The 16,437-nt window shown below is 49.1% G+C and overlaps 1 protein-coding gene across 2 annotated transcripts; it reads right to left on the bottom strand.

Moving 5' to 3' along the window:
• Nucleotides 1–1,533: 1,533 nt before the first annotated feature.
• kdm5c (lysine (K)-specific demethylase 5C) lies at nucleotides 1,534–16,334 on the bottom strand. 2 transcript variants are annotated; one of them, XM_056588927.1, is made up of 29 exons: nucleotides 15,873–16,334; nucleotides 14,303–14,450; nucleotides 14,140–14,217; nucleotides 13,915–14,037; nucleotides 13,639–13,809; nucleotides 12,773–12,907; nucleotides 11,072–11,128; nucleotides 9,791–9,914; nucleotides 9,195–9,481; nucleotides 8,929–9,087; nucleotides 8,665–8,784; nucleotides 8,407–8,565; nucleotides 8,131–8,312; nucleotides 7,855–8,017; nucleotides 7,646–7,765; nucleotides 7,333–7,527; nucleotides 7,008–7,189; nucleotides 6,792–6,916; nucleotides 6,546–6,693; nucleotides 6,355–6,445; nucleotides 5,315–5,697; nucleotides 4,967–5,105; nucleotides 4,605–4,784; nucleotides 4,218–4,346; nucleotides 2,997–3,746; nucleotides 2,840–2,882; nucleotides 2,162–2,361; nucleotides 1,759–1,947; nucleotides 1,534–1,622 (listed from the first exon to the last, which is right to left on the bottom strand). In XM_056588927.1, exons 2-29 carry the CDS (start codon nucleotides 14,444–14,446, stop codon nucleotides 1,614–1,616), a joined length of 4,785 nt encoding a protein of 1,594 aa, XP_056444902.1. In that variant the 5' UTR covers nucleotides 14,447–14,450; nucleotides 15,873–16,334; the 3' UTR covers nucleotides 1,534–1,613. The 2 variants fall into 2 exon arrangements, with proteins under 2 accessions (XP_056444902.1, XP_056444913.1); XM_056588938.1 differs by lacking the exon at nucleotides 11,072–11,128 and having other exon boundaries at nucleotides 15,873–16,332.
• Between the last annotated feature and the right edge of the window lie 103 nt (nucleotides 16,335–16,437).

Genomic DNA, 16,437 nt, shown 5'->3' with positions numbered 1-16,437 from the left:
TGGTTCATAAATGATTGCAGTAAAGCAAACAATTATTTTACATTTCACTTCGATGCATGTTGGAAATCAAAAGATTTTCTCTTACATTTATCCTGGATTTATGTAACTGTGGATGTGGTGTCCCTGTAAAGGTGTTACTAGAATAGAAAATGTTTGTGCAGTTGTTCATTCAATATTGTCTGTAAAAGGTCTGTCTGCTATTCTAATGTTTGAACCTTTTTTAAATAAATGACTGACTGTGAAAACGACTCAAAATATAAATTCTCTGCAAACAGACGTGGCCACCAAGAAAGAATAGTCAAGATATCCTAAACAATTCTAAACCTTTATTTTCTAACAAGAGTGAAAAGAAACAAAATTCAACATTGAAATGAGAAGTTTATACACAAACTCACGACAACTGTGTGTCTGCAATATCAATAACAATAATAATAATAATAATAACAATATTATCCTTTCAACCCAGAAAACTGAAAAAATGTGATAAAGTGAGATACAGTGAAGAGTTACTTATGTTTATACAGAAAGAGAGAAAGAGGGGAGAGGAGTTATGAGAAGGGGAAAAATCTTACCAAAGGGACTAAAAGGAGAGAGAGGACTGAAGGTAGAAAACAAAGCAACACATGGAGAGAGAAGAGGAACAGATAAGGATCTTGGGAAAGTAGCACCAAAAACATGAATGCCTGTTTTTTTACACTTCCCAAAACACTATGGTCTTCATAAGTCCCCATAAATAGCCTCTTGGAACACAATAGTCAATATATATATACACACCATATATATATATATTGATATTATAAAAGTTTAACCGTGGTGTGTTCACCTATTGCCTGTCATCACCTACTGCCAACCGGGCACTGGAGCTTCACGCCTGTCGCCAAACACAAATAACAACCAAAGTCCATCCGAGTTTCTGTGGACAGTTCCTGGGGAAAAACGCGTGGTTGTGCCTTGAGACTAGCATTCGACTAAAACACCTCTGGAACAACACAGCATACTGACAGACCTCAGAGCGACAACTTAAGACCGAGACGCTGCCCACCCAATACAACGACGCCTTCATTGGAAGAGACGGGGGGCAGAGGGGCCGGGGGAGGAGACGGGGGGCAGCGGGGCCGGGGGAGGAGACGGGGGGCAGCGGGGCCGGGGGAGGAGACGGGGGGCAGCGGGGCCGGGGGAAGAGAAGGGGGGTGGAGGGGCCGGGGGAGGAGAAGGGGGGTGGAGGGGCCGGGGGAGGAGACGGGGGGTGGAGGGGCCGGGGGCCGGGGGGGTGGGGGGAAACGGGAGCAAAGGGAGGCTCAGTAGACTTGATGCTGGTGGGTGGGGCTGGGGGCAGGGGGGGGGGGGGGGCGAATGGGAGTGTGGATGAATGGGCTCAGAACTATCAGCACTGTGTTAGTGTTTGAATGTAAGCGAGGGGGAAGGAGGGAGGGAGGTAGAGAGGGATGGAGTGGGGGGGGTATAGAGGGGGGGGGGGGGGGGGGGGGGGAGGGAGGGAGGGGATGTCCTGCATCTCCAACGTCTTGACGTAGTCTTCTGACGGAGAAAGATGCTTCATTCTATTCCTCTTTAACTGGGTTCTGGTCCTTTCTGGGGTTCCACCGTTGACTGCATCACAAAACCTGGGAGCGCACACACGCGCACACACACACACACACACACACACACACACACACACACAAGAGCATGAGGACCGCGAGTCAGGAAGCTGCTGAATGTACAGCGGGCGGCCATTGAAGTGGCGCCGGGCGGCCTCACCTCTGTACGGGGCTGAATGGGTAAGCGGGGGGAGGGGCTGTGGCCGAGGGGGCGGGTCTTCTTGGACTCGGAGGCGTCCAGGGACTTGGGGCCTTCGTCTGGCCCGGAGCCACTCCGGTGGCCCTTCCTCTTCCTCCTCGAGTCCTTGGCCCGCCCCCGGCCCGCTCCTCTCTGCTCCTGAAGCTCAATCTGAGGCGACACGAGGTGGGACATTTAGCAAACCATGGAACAATAGGACACACACTGCGGAACAATGGTGGGTCACAAAGGATGAAAACACCCAACATCATTAAAGGATCGAGGTTCTGGAACACCCCCTTGTTTTTTAAGAACGTACATGTATGACACAAGTCGACTCTGCTCTCTGTGGCTCATGTGGGGGGGGGGGGGGGGTGTCTCTCACCTGGATGAGTGTGTGCAGCTTCTCCCTGGGGGGAGCACCGTGGGCATGCAGGACTCGGTGGATGTTGTGGCTCTGGTCCAGGGAGACCTCCAGCAGGTCTCCCTCCAGCTCCAGCTCCTCCAGCCGGGCCCTGGTGGCCGGGGAGAGGCTCACCACCTGGCCTGGCAGGGAGGGGAGCAGGGGCAGCAGAGAGGCCACACCTGGGATGCAGAGAGACGGAGAGAGGGACTCAGAGGGGGGGGTTGTAGCCTCGCAGCAGCATCACAAACCTGAGGGCAGATCTTAGACCAAAGGCTGGGGGGAAACGAGCTCAACTCTGGCGCTGGCGCGGTTCACGATCATGCACATATTTGTTTGGAGCGATCGTGTTGCCGAGTGCGGGGACCTGGAAGCGTGTGATTGGCTGACAGTGACCAGACACAGCGCTCCGTGGCTCGTCTGGTGTGGCTCGTCACGCTTTAAGACCGGCCCTGCCGTAACCGTGCCGGACTCTACTGACCTTCTCTAAGAAACACTTGCCTGATATTTAGGTCAGCAGGTGGAGTGGAGTGCACTGTGGCTGATTAACTTACTCTCGAGATAACTTGCAGATTTTTTTGCATTATAATATTTTGCCCATCGATAGGTCGTAGATTTGGTCGAATTTCAGTCTACCTGGTATGTATAAACAATACTAACCTGTAAGACTGGACTTCTTGCCGAGTCCATTTGCACATTCGGCCTGTGGGGAAGCACAAGGATGAGGTGAAATGAGGAAACTTCACCACAGCTGGAAGGATTCAATATGCTGCTGCTCCAAACCCCCTGAAGGGAAGCCTGGGACGACGGGCTTTACCTTGGCGCCGTTCACCTCCGTTTTCTTCTTGGGAGAGTCCGTGAGGTCGATGACCCCGTCCTCCCCCCCCTCCGAATCGGACAGCACGATCACAGCGTTCCCTTTGGGCTCCGTCTTGGCCTCCTCCTCCTCCGCCTCCTTCGTCGTCTCCTCGTTGCAGTGCAGACTCTCTTTGAGTTCCTGGAGCTTCTTGAGGGCCCGCTGGACCTCGGGCGTCTCCAGCGCCTCCTTGGCCCGGCCCTGCCAGTTGATGGCCCTCTCGGTGAGGCACTGCAGCGCCTCCCCCTCGGGGAGCCGCACCGGCAGCTTCTGCAGCGCCATCAGCAGGGCCAGGATGGTCTCCAGGCGGGGGCGCCGCGAGCGCTGGCACCGCGGGCACAAAAAGCGCGAGTCCCAGTCCCACCAGCAGAGCGGGTTCGACGCGTGTGTGGACGAGGAGGGGGGCACGACGGAGGGGAAGGGGACGCAGCCGCCGTGGAACCAGTCTTTACACAGCTGGCAGCGGAGCTGGGGGGCCCGCGGCGGCCCCCCGCACGCACACACCGCCGGGGGGCCGTGGGGGCCCCCGTTCTCTTTGACAGAGTTCTGGGGCTGGCAGGGCGCGTCCAGCTCCATGCCGTCCTCCGAGCGCCCGTTCTCCTTGTCCTCCCGCTGGGCCGTGGCGTCCAGCCCGTCTTTAGACATGTTGGCCCTCTGCAGCCGGAGGAGGGCCTCCTTCTCCTGGTGCTCCCCCTCCTTGAAGGCCATCACCTGGGGGCGGAGCCGGAGGTCAGCGCTGCACCGTGGAGCACGCTGCTGCCCCGACACACACACAGTACACGCTACCTTCCTCTATTGGAAGTATTCACGATAACAAAATTAAATATACAGCTTTAATAATGCTCACACAATATACTACCTTCATACGGTAACATACAATACACTGCTTTAATTACTGCTAAGGTAATGTACTGCCTCAAACGATAACGACAAAATGGGGTTTGGGTAGGAATCGTCTTTAGAGGCATCGGATCGAAGACAGGACACCCTAGTGTCCCTGCACACCAACACGGGAGCATTTATACTACAACACAGCCCAGTGAGTACAGTCGGTAAGTGCAGGCAGGCGGAGAACCATTCACCAGGTATGGGTCCTTTGGGGGGGGGGGGCTCTGTACTGCTCAACACAGTGATCAATGTGATCTAGTAAAGAGCAGAGTGGCTCGGTGACTCTGAACTCACGATGGCCCCGGGGTCCCTGAGGTCCTGGGCAGAGAGGCCCAGCGTGTTGGAGTCCGAGGCGTCCGACGGGTCGTCCAGCGGCGCCGTCTCCTCCACCTTCTCCCTCCTCTTCGCACACGGACACAGAACCTGCAGGGGAGAGCTGCACTTCAGAGCACGTTGATGGCTCATCGTGTTTGTCTGCAATAGCCTTTGGGTTCACATTTTAGGTCATCTGAGTATGTATATTTTCACTTACTTTAATATTACTATTGTGCTTTTAATGTGCGCTTCTTAAGTTTTCCTTTGAAGATGAATATAGTACTTCTCCATCCATCTATCCATCTCTTAATACGAGGCCTCTTCACAGATGTGTCGGGGCGTTCACTGGCCTCTCCTCCCTCTTACCTCCAGCAGGCTGTGCTGGCTGCTCTTCTTCAGGAAGGTCTTGGTGGCCTTGTCCTTCCAGGAGTGGGCGCTGGCCACCTGCACCTCCAGCTGCCGCAGCTCCTCCATGCACACGGGCAGGTCCCTGCCGATGGCCACCAGGCCCTCCAGGTCGTCCAGACACGGGTAGTGCTCCCCGTTCTGCAACGCAAACCGACCAGCGGACGACGTGATTGTACGCACCAAAGCCTGGGTGTTATAGCAACATCCTGTGGCGGTCCTCTTCCCCCGCGTCAGGGTTACCTTAACATTATCTCCCAGCATTTGTTTACAGGCAAAGAACCCTCATTGGCATGGGTCGGAAACAAAGTGGGTGTCTTTACCTGGATCTCCTCTAGGTCGGTCACCCAGGCGCGGGCCCTGCTCAGGCAGCCCTGTAGAGAGAGTATGTTGGGCAGCTTGACCGGGATGAGCTGAGCCTCGTTCACTATAGCCTCCAAGGTGGACAGAGGGTGCTTTTGCCTGCGGAAGACACCCGAGAGAAGGGTCATGTGAAACGGAGCCACACTGAACGGTCGTCACACATCTCTCTTCCGCTAGCACGGTGTGTTATGATGTAACGGTGGAAAAGCTGCACCAAACACATGTGTTTTTCCAGGAGGGATTCCAGGAGCAGGGGCAGGAGTGAGGGGGGTCGTGGTGGCGGTGGTGGTGGAGGAGAGTGGTCTCACCGCTGCTCCAGGCAGATCTGGGCCTTCTCCTCCCAGCGCTCTGCGATGGTGAGCAGCTCCTGCAGCTCCGCCATGGCCGTCTCCACCGAGACGCTCTGGGACACGCCGCAGCCGGCCTCCATCAGGCTGCGGAGCATGGCCAAGGTGACCTCTCCCCGGTCCCCTGCCTCAGCGCCCAGGGTCCGCCGCACCTCGCTCAGCCAGCTGCCCTGCGCCTGCTGCCCCTTGAGCAGGTCACACTCGGGGACCAGCACGGGCAGGCCGGCCCCCCGGTCCAACAGGGCCTGCAGCTGGTCCGGGGCCGGGGAGTCCCTCCTCCAGTCCCGGTCGCTGATCAGAGCCTTGGCCTGGCCCTGGAACTCCTTGACGCTCTGCAGGATGGCCTGAAGAAGCAAGGACATTGGTATCTAAGGTTTGCCTTCATGTGGGTTACCTGCCGAACGACTAGGGCGGAACGAGTTGGGAAATCTAATTGTTTCGACCAATATTGCGATTGAGATTTAGTATGCGATTTTTCTTTTCATAGTTCCTTATGTTCTGTATTTTTCACTAAACAAGCAATAAATCATCCTATAGTATTACAATCACAACATTGGAAGCAGTCGACATATAAACTGCCCTTTCCTTTAGGCCAGGCCTAAGTGTTGAGATGAAGTGATGCATGAATTGATACAACATCTTTATTTAACTATTGAACTGTAAAATAAAAACTAAATACGAATCTTACCGATCTTCAGTCAGTAACAAAACAATTTTTTGTTTTCACGCCAGCCTTTGCGATTTGCTTATTGTGTTCTATTACAGCGCGATTTTGGTTTGAATTCGATTAAATCTTCAGCCCTACTCGCTACACAAGAATTCAAGTTAACACTCCTGCCCTGCCAATGCCAGCGGCGAGCGCACTGCATCTGGAGTTGGTTTCCAGGCGCTGGATTCACACTTAATAATCGAATTGGAAAGATGAATCATAAACGTAGACCTGATCATTGACACAGCATGTCGACCTCCTAAAGCTTCCCATGTGAGGGGTTTCGTCTTACCTGCACCTCTTCCATCTGGGTCAACACACAGGGCAGGTTCTGCATGGTCTCCACCAAAGACTTCAGCACTGCCAGTGTAATCTTAGCTCCACTGAAACCCAGCCACAAGCACCGGTCAGTTTACACTACTGGAGCCATCAGCGATGGTCCGGGCCATGTTTAAACCTGGAGTATGTGTGGAAGTACCGTACCTGGTCTTGGAGTAGCTAAGGAGCTCAGTGCTGCTCAGCTGGCATTGCTGGACGTCTTTGAGAACAGTGTTTAGTTTGTAGAGGAGCTCGTTGTCTGGAAACTTTTTCTCTGATGCCTCGGTCTTCAGCAGCTCCAAGTCGGCAATCGCTGCAAGGAAGAACCAAAATAGAGAACATCTATTTTAGCAGATTATTGAATTAAAAAAAAAAAAAAAAAACTTTGAATAAAACTACAAACATATTTACCTATCTTGTTTCCCTCTTCATGTTCAAGTGCCTCCTTTACTCGGTTTGCCCAGGAATCAAATGACTCAGAGCGGACCTTAAGACGGTGCAACATGGCCAGCAACTCATCCAGCGTGTATCTGTACCTGCAGGGGGAAACGTCAGGAGATCAAAAGAAGCCAGCGATAAGACAATAAAGTCATAGATGTGGAATGTTATCTGATGTCCTCTGCGTACCTGAGGTAGAGCTTGTCTGTAGGGCAGTTACATAGGTCCTGAGTGTGATAGAGACAGACCACACGTTCTGGACAGTTGGAGCAGGCCAGGGCAGAGAGGAAGCAAGTCGTCTTGCACATGTCACACTGTCTCTCGTCGTCAGGGAGCAGTTCAAACGCCTCTCTCTCCGCCTCGGTGATGCCCTGGAGGTGGTCAAGAAATAAAAGACAAAAAACGGCTCGTTTATTTTGGAAGATCGCAAGATCACAGTCTGTTCCCTTCAAACAAATCACAGAAGCACTAAAGCACCACTTGATGCTCCTCCACGCTTCTCCACGCATCTCACCCTTTCCATCAGCCCCTTGCGGAGCTTTCTTTCCTCCTGGACGATGATGAACATCTCCCGGTGGGTGGCAGCTGCCAGGTTGAGGTCTAGCCTCTCTGGGCAGGCTGCCATTTTACAGGTGAGCTCCTCGTGGGAGAACACGCAGTACCTCCGTAGGCGTCGGTAGTGCTCGATGCAGGAGCGCCCGGCTGGCAGCTGAGAGCGAGGAGGAGATGATGACAGAGAGAGAGAGAGAGAGAGTTAGTTATAGGCCTGAACTAGTGATAATTAATCCCTAGCGGTAATGGAGGTGCAATAATGGATTGCCGCATACCCAGTCTGCAGTGCAGAAATTGACAGCTTCAGCAAAGTTGTATCCTTGGTTGAAGCCACTGTGGTAGGCTCTGGGGAAAGTGATGACAAACTCCCCGGCACACTGGTTGGTGCGCACCACCTGCGGGGCAAAGACCTCGATGGTAAGGGCCTGAAGAGGTGGAGCGCTTAGGGGAGTTGGGGGACATGCGGTCGGCGGGAGCCACGTACCGGGACCCCGTGGGCCATGAGGATGTTGGGGTTCATGATGGTGACCAGCTGGTGCAGCAGGTCAGGCTGGGAGTCGAACAGCTCCGGCGTCAGCTTCTTCATCACCTCCTCGAGCCGCTCCGCCGCCACAGAGGGCACGCCGTACCAGGTCTTGGGTTCCCCCCTGAAGACCCACACAGACAGATGAGCAGGAGAACAGCGACCATCGCCCACTGATAACCAGAGTGCACATGTAACGTAGGCTTGCTGAGCGCAAAGAAAAGGACAGGCGGTCACCAGTGCAGGTAGTTGATGGAGTAGCTCCAGTGGTCCTCGATGTGCCAGCAGAAAGCAGAGAACACCATGCCCACGTAGAGCCAGGGCACCTTCATCCCGGAGATGTCGGCGTTGATATGGCACAGCACCGACTGCTCCAGCACAGGCATCACGTTCAGGTTCCAGCCAGAACGGGAATACTCCTGGAAAGAACCGCAGCACAGCGAGCGCTTACACCAGGGCTCTGGAGGACCACAATATTGTCGGCCTCAGGTAGTCCTCTATTGTGGAACTTACCTCTTCCTCGCTGGAGAGGAGGCGCAGCCCGGTGTTCATGGGGAAGCCACTGCCAAACTCCTTGGAGTGAATGTCTGCGCCGTACTCCACAGTCACATCCTCCTCGATACTGCTCACCAGCCTCCAGAACTCTCTCTCCACCAGCTCAGTGGGAACCATCTAAGTATCGCAGGGGTTTCAAAATATCACAGTTGAAAGATCAGTTGGCGCCTCACAGAATCAGGCCTTTGAGTGGATGTGTACAGAGGGTTCACTTACATGCACAGGCATGTTGAAGTAATCCGCTTTGAAGGCATCTGCCATCTCCCCAAAACTCTGCAGGCTGTATTCTCGTGTGGCCTGTTCAAAGCCAAAGGCTTCATTCGGCCTCTTGCACTCCTAAAGAGAAACAAGCAGGAAGGTTTAATATAGCAGGCAGTGAGCGAAGCTGGCTCTTTTTAGTGGATTCTGCACATACTGGTAAACTTGGAACTACCTGTTATGAACCTAAGGCAAGCGTTCTTTTTGACAGGACTGACGTACCTCTGCAACACATTTGGGACATCGCCAGTTGCCTTTGGGGGGTTCTGTGAGTGGGGGCAGCAGACAGAAGGTGTGGTAGTTGTCCTCACAGCCGTCGCACAGCAAGAGCTTCTCGTCGTCATCCCCGCGGCCACACATCCGACACACAAAGGAGTCCACCTGACACACAAACCATAAGGAGAGGTTTAATGACCTGCCGATGGCGTTCACTACACCTTTTTTTTAATTCACAGATCAACCACGACGGCCCCATGGGTTGTCCTTACAAACTGTGGGTTGTTGATGTTGCGCCTTAGCCTCATGGTCATCTTGGTACAGGGGCCTTCTTTTGGCCCCCCGTCGTCGTCGTCGTCCTCTTCGTCATTCTCATCTTCTTTAACGTCCTTGACATTCGACTCCTCCTTCTTCACCTCAAGCTTGACACCAGCAGGGGGCAGCGAGGGGCTGGACAGGTTCTCGCCCGCCTCCTTCTTCAGAGTGGTGGCCGCTGGGTCCGCGGGAGCTGCTGCTGTGGACACCTTGTCCTTGACCGTGACCGTCTGTGGCAGCTCTTCTGCAGAGGAGCATCATAGACGGCTCAGTTCACCGTCCACAGGGGAACTCATCTAACCACTAGTATTGAGGAACTACAATGGGTGGCGTGCAGCGATAAGCATCTATTGGCTAATTGGCCAATGAGAATTTATTACATCTAGTTCCGGATATTTGTGGACTTTCTCTGGCCTGACTTAAACAAAATTAACAATAAAAGTGTTTAAGCCTAATTTGCCCCTCGGGGATCAATAAACTCAATTTGTTTACATCTCAACTGAGAAAAGGATATCTAAACATCCTCTGTATACAGTAGTGAGGAGGCGTCTACCTTTCTTCCGGATGCTCTTGTCTCTGGCCATCAGACCCAGGCCCATCATCTTAGGCCCTGCCCCATAGATCTGCAGCTTCTTCAGCTCTGGGTTCTTCTCTATGTCCTCCTCTGTGGGTTCAGGCTAGGGGGTAGAATGAACAGGTTAGCTTAGGAGTACCAAACCATCTGCCACGACTCAACAGCACACAGACAGCCAAGCCAAGGAGACCACATCTGGGGTGATGGCACGATAGCATAGCGATGCATCACAACGTGAGCCTAGGCTGAGGTTAGATGGGAAGGGAAATGTTAGCCTACAACGTTGTGAAAAGTTTGAAGAACCGATAATGTGAGAAACTGAGCAACCACCACCAGTAACACCCATACACTTGAAAAGAAAAGAGAACAAAAAAGAAAGTACCAAACACAATGCAACGCGTCAGTTGAACTGCACAGTCATTTATGAGTTGTAATATCTACTCGCATTATGGGCAAGTATTGCAAATACTTGACAATCTTTCAAGAGATTGTGTAACCACCACCAAGAAAAACCTGTTTATCTAACCTACAGGCTTTTTTAGATTGAGAGATGCAGTCCAGTGGCACGCATGCAGCTACACAACATTGCCAAACTAAAGAGACAGCTGAAACCAAACGGCCCGGCATACACAGCCCAGCATTTATGCAAACCAAGCAACGTCAAAGACAAAAAAACGAGTTACAGAGTTAAAAGAAAGGAGGGTCCATACACACTTAATGGAAGGGCTTTGAAGACCTAACTCAGCTGGGGTGAAATAGACTAAGATTTATGGACATGCTTTGCGAGGATTCAAGTTTAAATGTTTGCCAATTCAACTTTATGAAGGGGAACTCATCTAGTTCATAGAATCTTCCCATGTAGATTCTGATACATGGTGTTACTCTTGTTCCAAACATTAAACAACCATGTACAACGGAGTGAAATGGGCCAATTTTACTTGAAAAATAAAAAATTGTGAGTGTTCCATTACTATATAAGTGGAAACAAATGATTGACGTTTCCAAGAATAGAGACTCAGCCTCAAACATGAAGCTCTGGCGACAAATCTTGGTTGCCAATACCCTTCAAAAACATCTTTTGATTTGCATCGTTACGACTCAACCACCTGGCGTGACCGCATCCCTGACAGTGTTTTTTGCTGCAGTTAGTGGAAAGGTGAAAGTATAGAGCTTTGGCGAAGGCGTGAGTCTAGGAAAGGAAAGCGAGGCACGAAGGGAGAGGGCTGGAGAAACTGAGCTTGTATGCTCAGGAAGCAGTACCGCAGAGCTGAGTGGAGGGCCAGCGGAGAGAGGATGGGGGGCCAGATCCTCTGGACCCTGCAAGGGGAACAATACAGGCAACGATAAACTAAGACAGGCGGGGGACAGAGGACCAGAGAAGGAGAGCGATAGAGACCTGAACCGGTTGAGCAACCACAGGAAATGGAGAGGAGACTCAAACTCACGACTAGGATAATGATTCAGCCGTGAGCGTTCACAATAGTCATGTGTCTTTCATGGAAATGTCCTTTCCGAACATTTAAGGAAATTCTTCGGATCACATTCAAATAAAAAATGATATTGCATTAGGATAGAAATTGTCCAACATTCAGACAACAGAGCATTTGAAACATTTGAAAAAGGAATAGTTGAGACCTTAAAGTTTATGTCAGGGTCAATATTAACAATGACATTAAGAGTTAGTTCAAATAACGATACTATGGTAAGAAATCAGCTATCAATTTTAATGTCAATATTAAATTGAAGTCCTATAAAATGGGAGTTTGTTTTTCTGATCTAGAAGAGGCAAATAAAAGAAACAGCACCTAAAAACAGCCACTAGAAATAGGTGGATTATAAATGTGGCAGCAGATGAAATGCAGTGAGGCAGTAATGAGGGGTTAAAGAAGGAGCACGGAGCAGAGAGCAGAAGCAGCATGGAAGAATAAAGCAGGCATGCAGGCTACATTCTTGAAGGCATCATATACACACTTTTCATGTTCAACTTCATTAAGAGAAAATAAATAAACCAGAACAGGATAACCCACTAACATACAAAGTTGCTAAACCAAACCAAACCAGGCATTTGCTTTGGGAACCCTAAATGCAGATTCTTGTATCCAGCCACACTGCTACCATATCAGGCTTTTCACAGTCATCTTATCTCGGCAAACAGACATTGCAGCAGCATGTATGGAAATGATAACATGAGATAACAAACATAATAAAACAGGAGGTGTCGTGTATCCCAACACAAGTAGTCTTTTATGTAGAAGCTTGAATGCATGCTCCTTTAATTTAGAAATAGCATTCTATGAGTAACAGCCAATAAAAAAAGAGCAACAAAAGGGAAGGCCTGAAGGCATCAAATGTTCAGCATGTTTTCATTACCAGGTCACCAAATGGAGATAGTACTATCAGTAGAAGATAATTAACCTTAAGGACATGATGAGCAGAGAGAAACCATCACAGATAGAGCAGTCAGAACCTCATTAAACATCATTGTTATTTATCAGACTAAATTGTATTGTTGTGTAACTTTGGGATTGTCTTTTGATCGCTTTATCGTTTTTCAGTTGTGATTATTATTATTACCCACAATACAAAACCACAATTACATTAATCAAACAAAGTATGCTAGACTTAAATTATATCAAACTGATAATATTTTTATGACCAAACGGTCTTCAAGCCTGTTTTAATGCTTTGATACACAGCTATCAAAATAGAGAGGAAATAAATGCATCGGGCATTAGGTACAGATTACTGTACAATCTAGCAAGCCAAACTCTATTTGCAACCACATGGGAACAGGAAAAACAGCAACGTTGACCATCAACTAAACAGATTTTAAGGGTGGAGGGGCATCCCCAGAAAGACTCATCGTCTGTAATCTGTTCTGAACTCTCCAGCCCTGAGATAAGTGAAGGGCAAGGCGGGGCCTTAATGATACATTGGACCATTTCATGTTATGGCACTCACATCTGGCTGGCAGCGGTTAGCCCTTCGTCCGTAGCTGTTCATCTTGGAGGGCTGGACAGACTGGCGCAGGGGGATGGAGTGTGGCTTGTACTCTCTGTCCACCTCCTCGCCGTCATAATGCTTTGGCTTGCAGTTCTACAACAGGGGGAATATACAAAAGGTTTAGCACGTAATGACTATGAAAGGTAGTTAACTATTTCGACCAAAATGTTCATTGTATGCTCCATGGGTTCAGGAGACAAAACGATAACGGAGCGATCAGGCATGAAGAGACAAAAAAACAGCAGCGTGGCTGTTCGTGATAAACTGTACATAATCATTAAACTGAGCACAGGACTTCCTACCAGATATCGAGATACAGTTTAACAATAAAGATGAAAGCAATGAATAACCAGAAGTTAGGACTACGCCTTTAGTTTGATTATATTGCACCTGTGAGTCACACCAGCTCACTTGCTTGTGTCTAGATACAATCGCCCTAAGAAATCCCCAGTCTTCATCATTTTTGGCGCCATTCGAATCATTCAAATGTTCTGGCCAGATAATACTGGTACGCATTGTGAAACACTATGTAGTTATCTTCATCCGATTTTACTTGGGAAGGAAGTAGGAACCCAGCTGTCAAGTACTAGTCAACAGCAGAACTGGTTATGGTGTCAGACACCGCCCCCATGATTTGGTTGAACAAGCTATAACTGCTTCACATCACGCAGTGCTTACATTATATTTAATGGGCAACAAGTATTGTCCCCACATGTCTGCATCTCACAATGTCGCTGGCATCTAAGTTACGCTTTTGGTGGCGTCTGTCGTTTTTATGTCTGAATGTACAGCAAGAGGAGAGTTGAGCGTGAGCAGAGTTTTACCGTCAGACTGGCACCGGAGTGGAACATTTCAAAGGGGTAGACGATCCTCTCATAGTGCGAGCGTAAGAGGGAGCCTATGTTCTTCCCGGGAGGGTAGCCCAGCCTCTGGGCCACACGGGCCCAGCGGCGCTCCTTACACACCAGGTCAAAGCCCCCTTCGTCTGTTACGATCTAGGAAAGGAAGAAAAACACATACAATTAATAAAAAATCCAACCAGGAAAAAAGAGCATCACATAAACACAATGAAAAAAGATAACAGCTTTCTTTAACAGCACCTTTGACAAGCTGAAAAGGTCAAGGATGCGCCTTTCGATGTTTGGGATTTTCAAGGAGGATCCCTGGATTTCCCAAAACTTGGCAATGCGGTCCAAGTAGTTTAACTTCACCCGGGTTTCCGCCTGGAAATGGGATGAAAAAGTACTGATAACAAGTTCACTTCCATAAACATTAGTCTGTCCACAGAGCACAACTATCAGCACAGAAGGAGACAAGGGTCAAACCTCAAGCTCATTAAGCCTCTGGATACGGGGAGTGAAGCGGAAAGTATCCAGCTCCACTGAGAAGGGCGGTTGCCAGTCCTGTAGAGAATTGACATCAAAGTCATCTTTTGATCCATCAAATTGAATTAATTACTTGATCATCATAAGATAGATGAACATTTACCGCTGGGGGCCGGATCTTGCAAATTCCCGACTTTTCTGCAATTGGACGGATCTTGGCAATGTAACCAAGAGGGTCCTGAAACTCTTCCCATGATGGCTCAAACACTGGGCACTCCGGAGGAGGCACAAAGTCTTCCCCTTCCATCACCCTGGCAACAGAGAGAAAATGTTCAACAAAGTTAATTACAAGCATACACAGTGGAAGGCCATGCTTTTGAATCATATTTGGGGCTATAGATATATTTTCCATAGGTTTTGGACATCAGTATTCATAATAATAATAATAATAAATTAAATTGATATAGCGCTTAATATGGTACTCTAAGATGCTTAATAATCATAATAAGTTGTGGATTAATTAATAGAGACCCATTCACAAAGAAATCCCCAAAGGGGGGCACATTCATGAAAACGTGTCATGTGAATATTTCAACATATTAGATGGACGTTTCAATTATCTATAGCCTTTGCAGTTCACAAAAGCCAGTTTGATTTATACCTGGTAGGCCCTACCAGCAGTTTACAGCAACAACACAGGTCTGAGGTAAACTTCCGTTGGGGGTGGGGGGAGCCTGAGACTGAGGCTGGTCTAAACTCACCCCTTCCCCCAACATTACAGACACAACAAAACAAAAACACCCGTGAATCCAACAAGGCCCATTAGGACATAAACTTACACAAACATATAAATAAACATGGATAAATTGAGTAGTGCGTGAGCAACACACAGCAGCACACGAAGTATGTCGTTATGTCAAAGTATAGAAAATATTTACAAAAGTCCAAACATAAGACAACCATGTGTCGAGAAAAGACGATGGTCTATTCAAGTCGGCACGTGTACTGGACCGTCTGTACTCAATACTGACCAAATTTGGGACAAACGATCATATCTGGTGCTTGACGGGCCTAAAAACAAACAATGGCGTTGAAACCACGAACCCAAGAATCGAGGCCAACTACAGCATCACTACTTCAAGGTGGTTAACGACTGATGCCTTCATTTACAAAACACGCATCTAAAAGACAACTGACCGTTGGTATAGTAATACAGAACTATATCCATGAATAAACCAAACGTTAACCTATGACACTGGTGGTGTGGAATAAAATAATCTAGTGAGAAGTACTCATACGCTAGCAAGAGTGACACCATGAGCTCCAGAGACGTTTTCCACAAATATGTGTATATACAGACATGAAAGTTCACATGACATCCAAAATATACAACTGTCGTACTATGATCGTTTTCCCATCGACACGTCTGGAGGTCTTGAGGGGTTCGCAGGGCCTGGGGTCACAGGGAGTGAGGATGCTGTCGGTAGCGTTTGCGGCCTCCACTTTGAGCCAAGTACAATCACCTCCCACCACGGTCTAGGTAAGCAGCTAGCACTAGCAGGACTGACGCTAGCGAAGGGAACTTGACTTGACAACGCTAATGACGTTAGCGTCCGTAGCCAATTATCCAGCGTTAGCTACACACGTAACAATGGCTATAGTGAGAAAATAAACAACGGTCCAAAATTTGACACACATAACATTTTTGGCTTGATTACACAGTCGCTACTGACCCGTAGACACCTCGATGTCCCGGGAAATGATGAGGGTTGGTAGCGACTGCCCTTCCTCTGTTGTGATTTCTCTGGTGGTTAGCTCACGTTGGACAGCTGTGGTCGGTCCAGTTGGCTAGCTACTGCTAGCAACTAAAGTTGGCCGTTTTACAGCTTATTCCACCATATAGCACCGTCCCATTAGAAACATAGGCAAAAGGGACGGACCGTATGCGCGTGTTTCACTTCAGAAAAAAAATCTTAAACTAAAAAGGATGACACTATTAATCCAATTTATGATCAACACCATCTCTGCCTTAGGATCATCCTATCTTCCTTAACAAGACGCCATTTTAGTTTTTTTTCTCACGGCCGAAGCACAGCCCCGAGTCTCGAGACGAGTATCTACGTCAGAATCACAACAGAGCTGATGCCGTGTGAGGAATGTAGCGTTATCCCGGTCTGTAAAATCGTAATTTCCGTCTCTTACGTCCTATGAGCGGTGTACGCTAGTTAACAGTTATCAGAGCAGAGCGATAAGAACAAAAACCTCTCAAAATTAACAACATCAAGGAAAAGGAAAATA

This window comes from Gadus chalcogrammus, chromosome 1, assembly GCF_026213295.1.
Source record: "Gadus chalcogrammus isolate NIFS_2021 chromosome 1, NIFS_Gcha_1.0, whole genome shotgun sequence".
Lineage (NCBI taxonomy): Eukaryota > Metazoa > Chordata > Actinopteri > Gadiformes > Gadidae > Gadus > Gadus chalcogrammus.
This window is presented reverse-complemented; position numbering and strand designations above follow the sequence as displayed.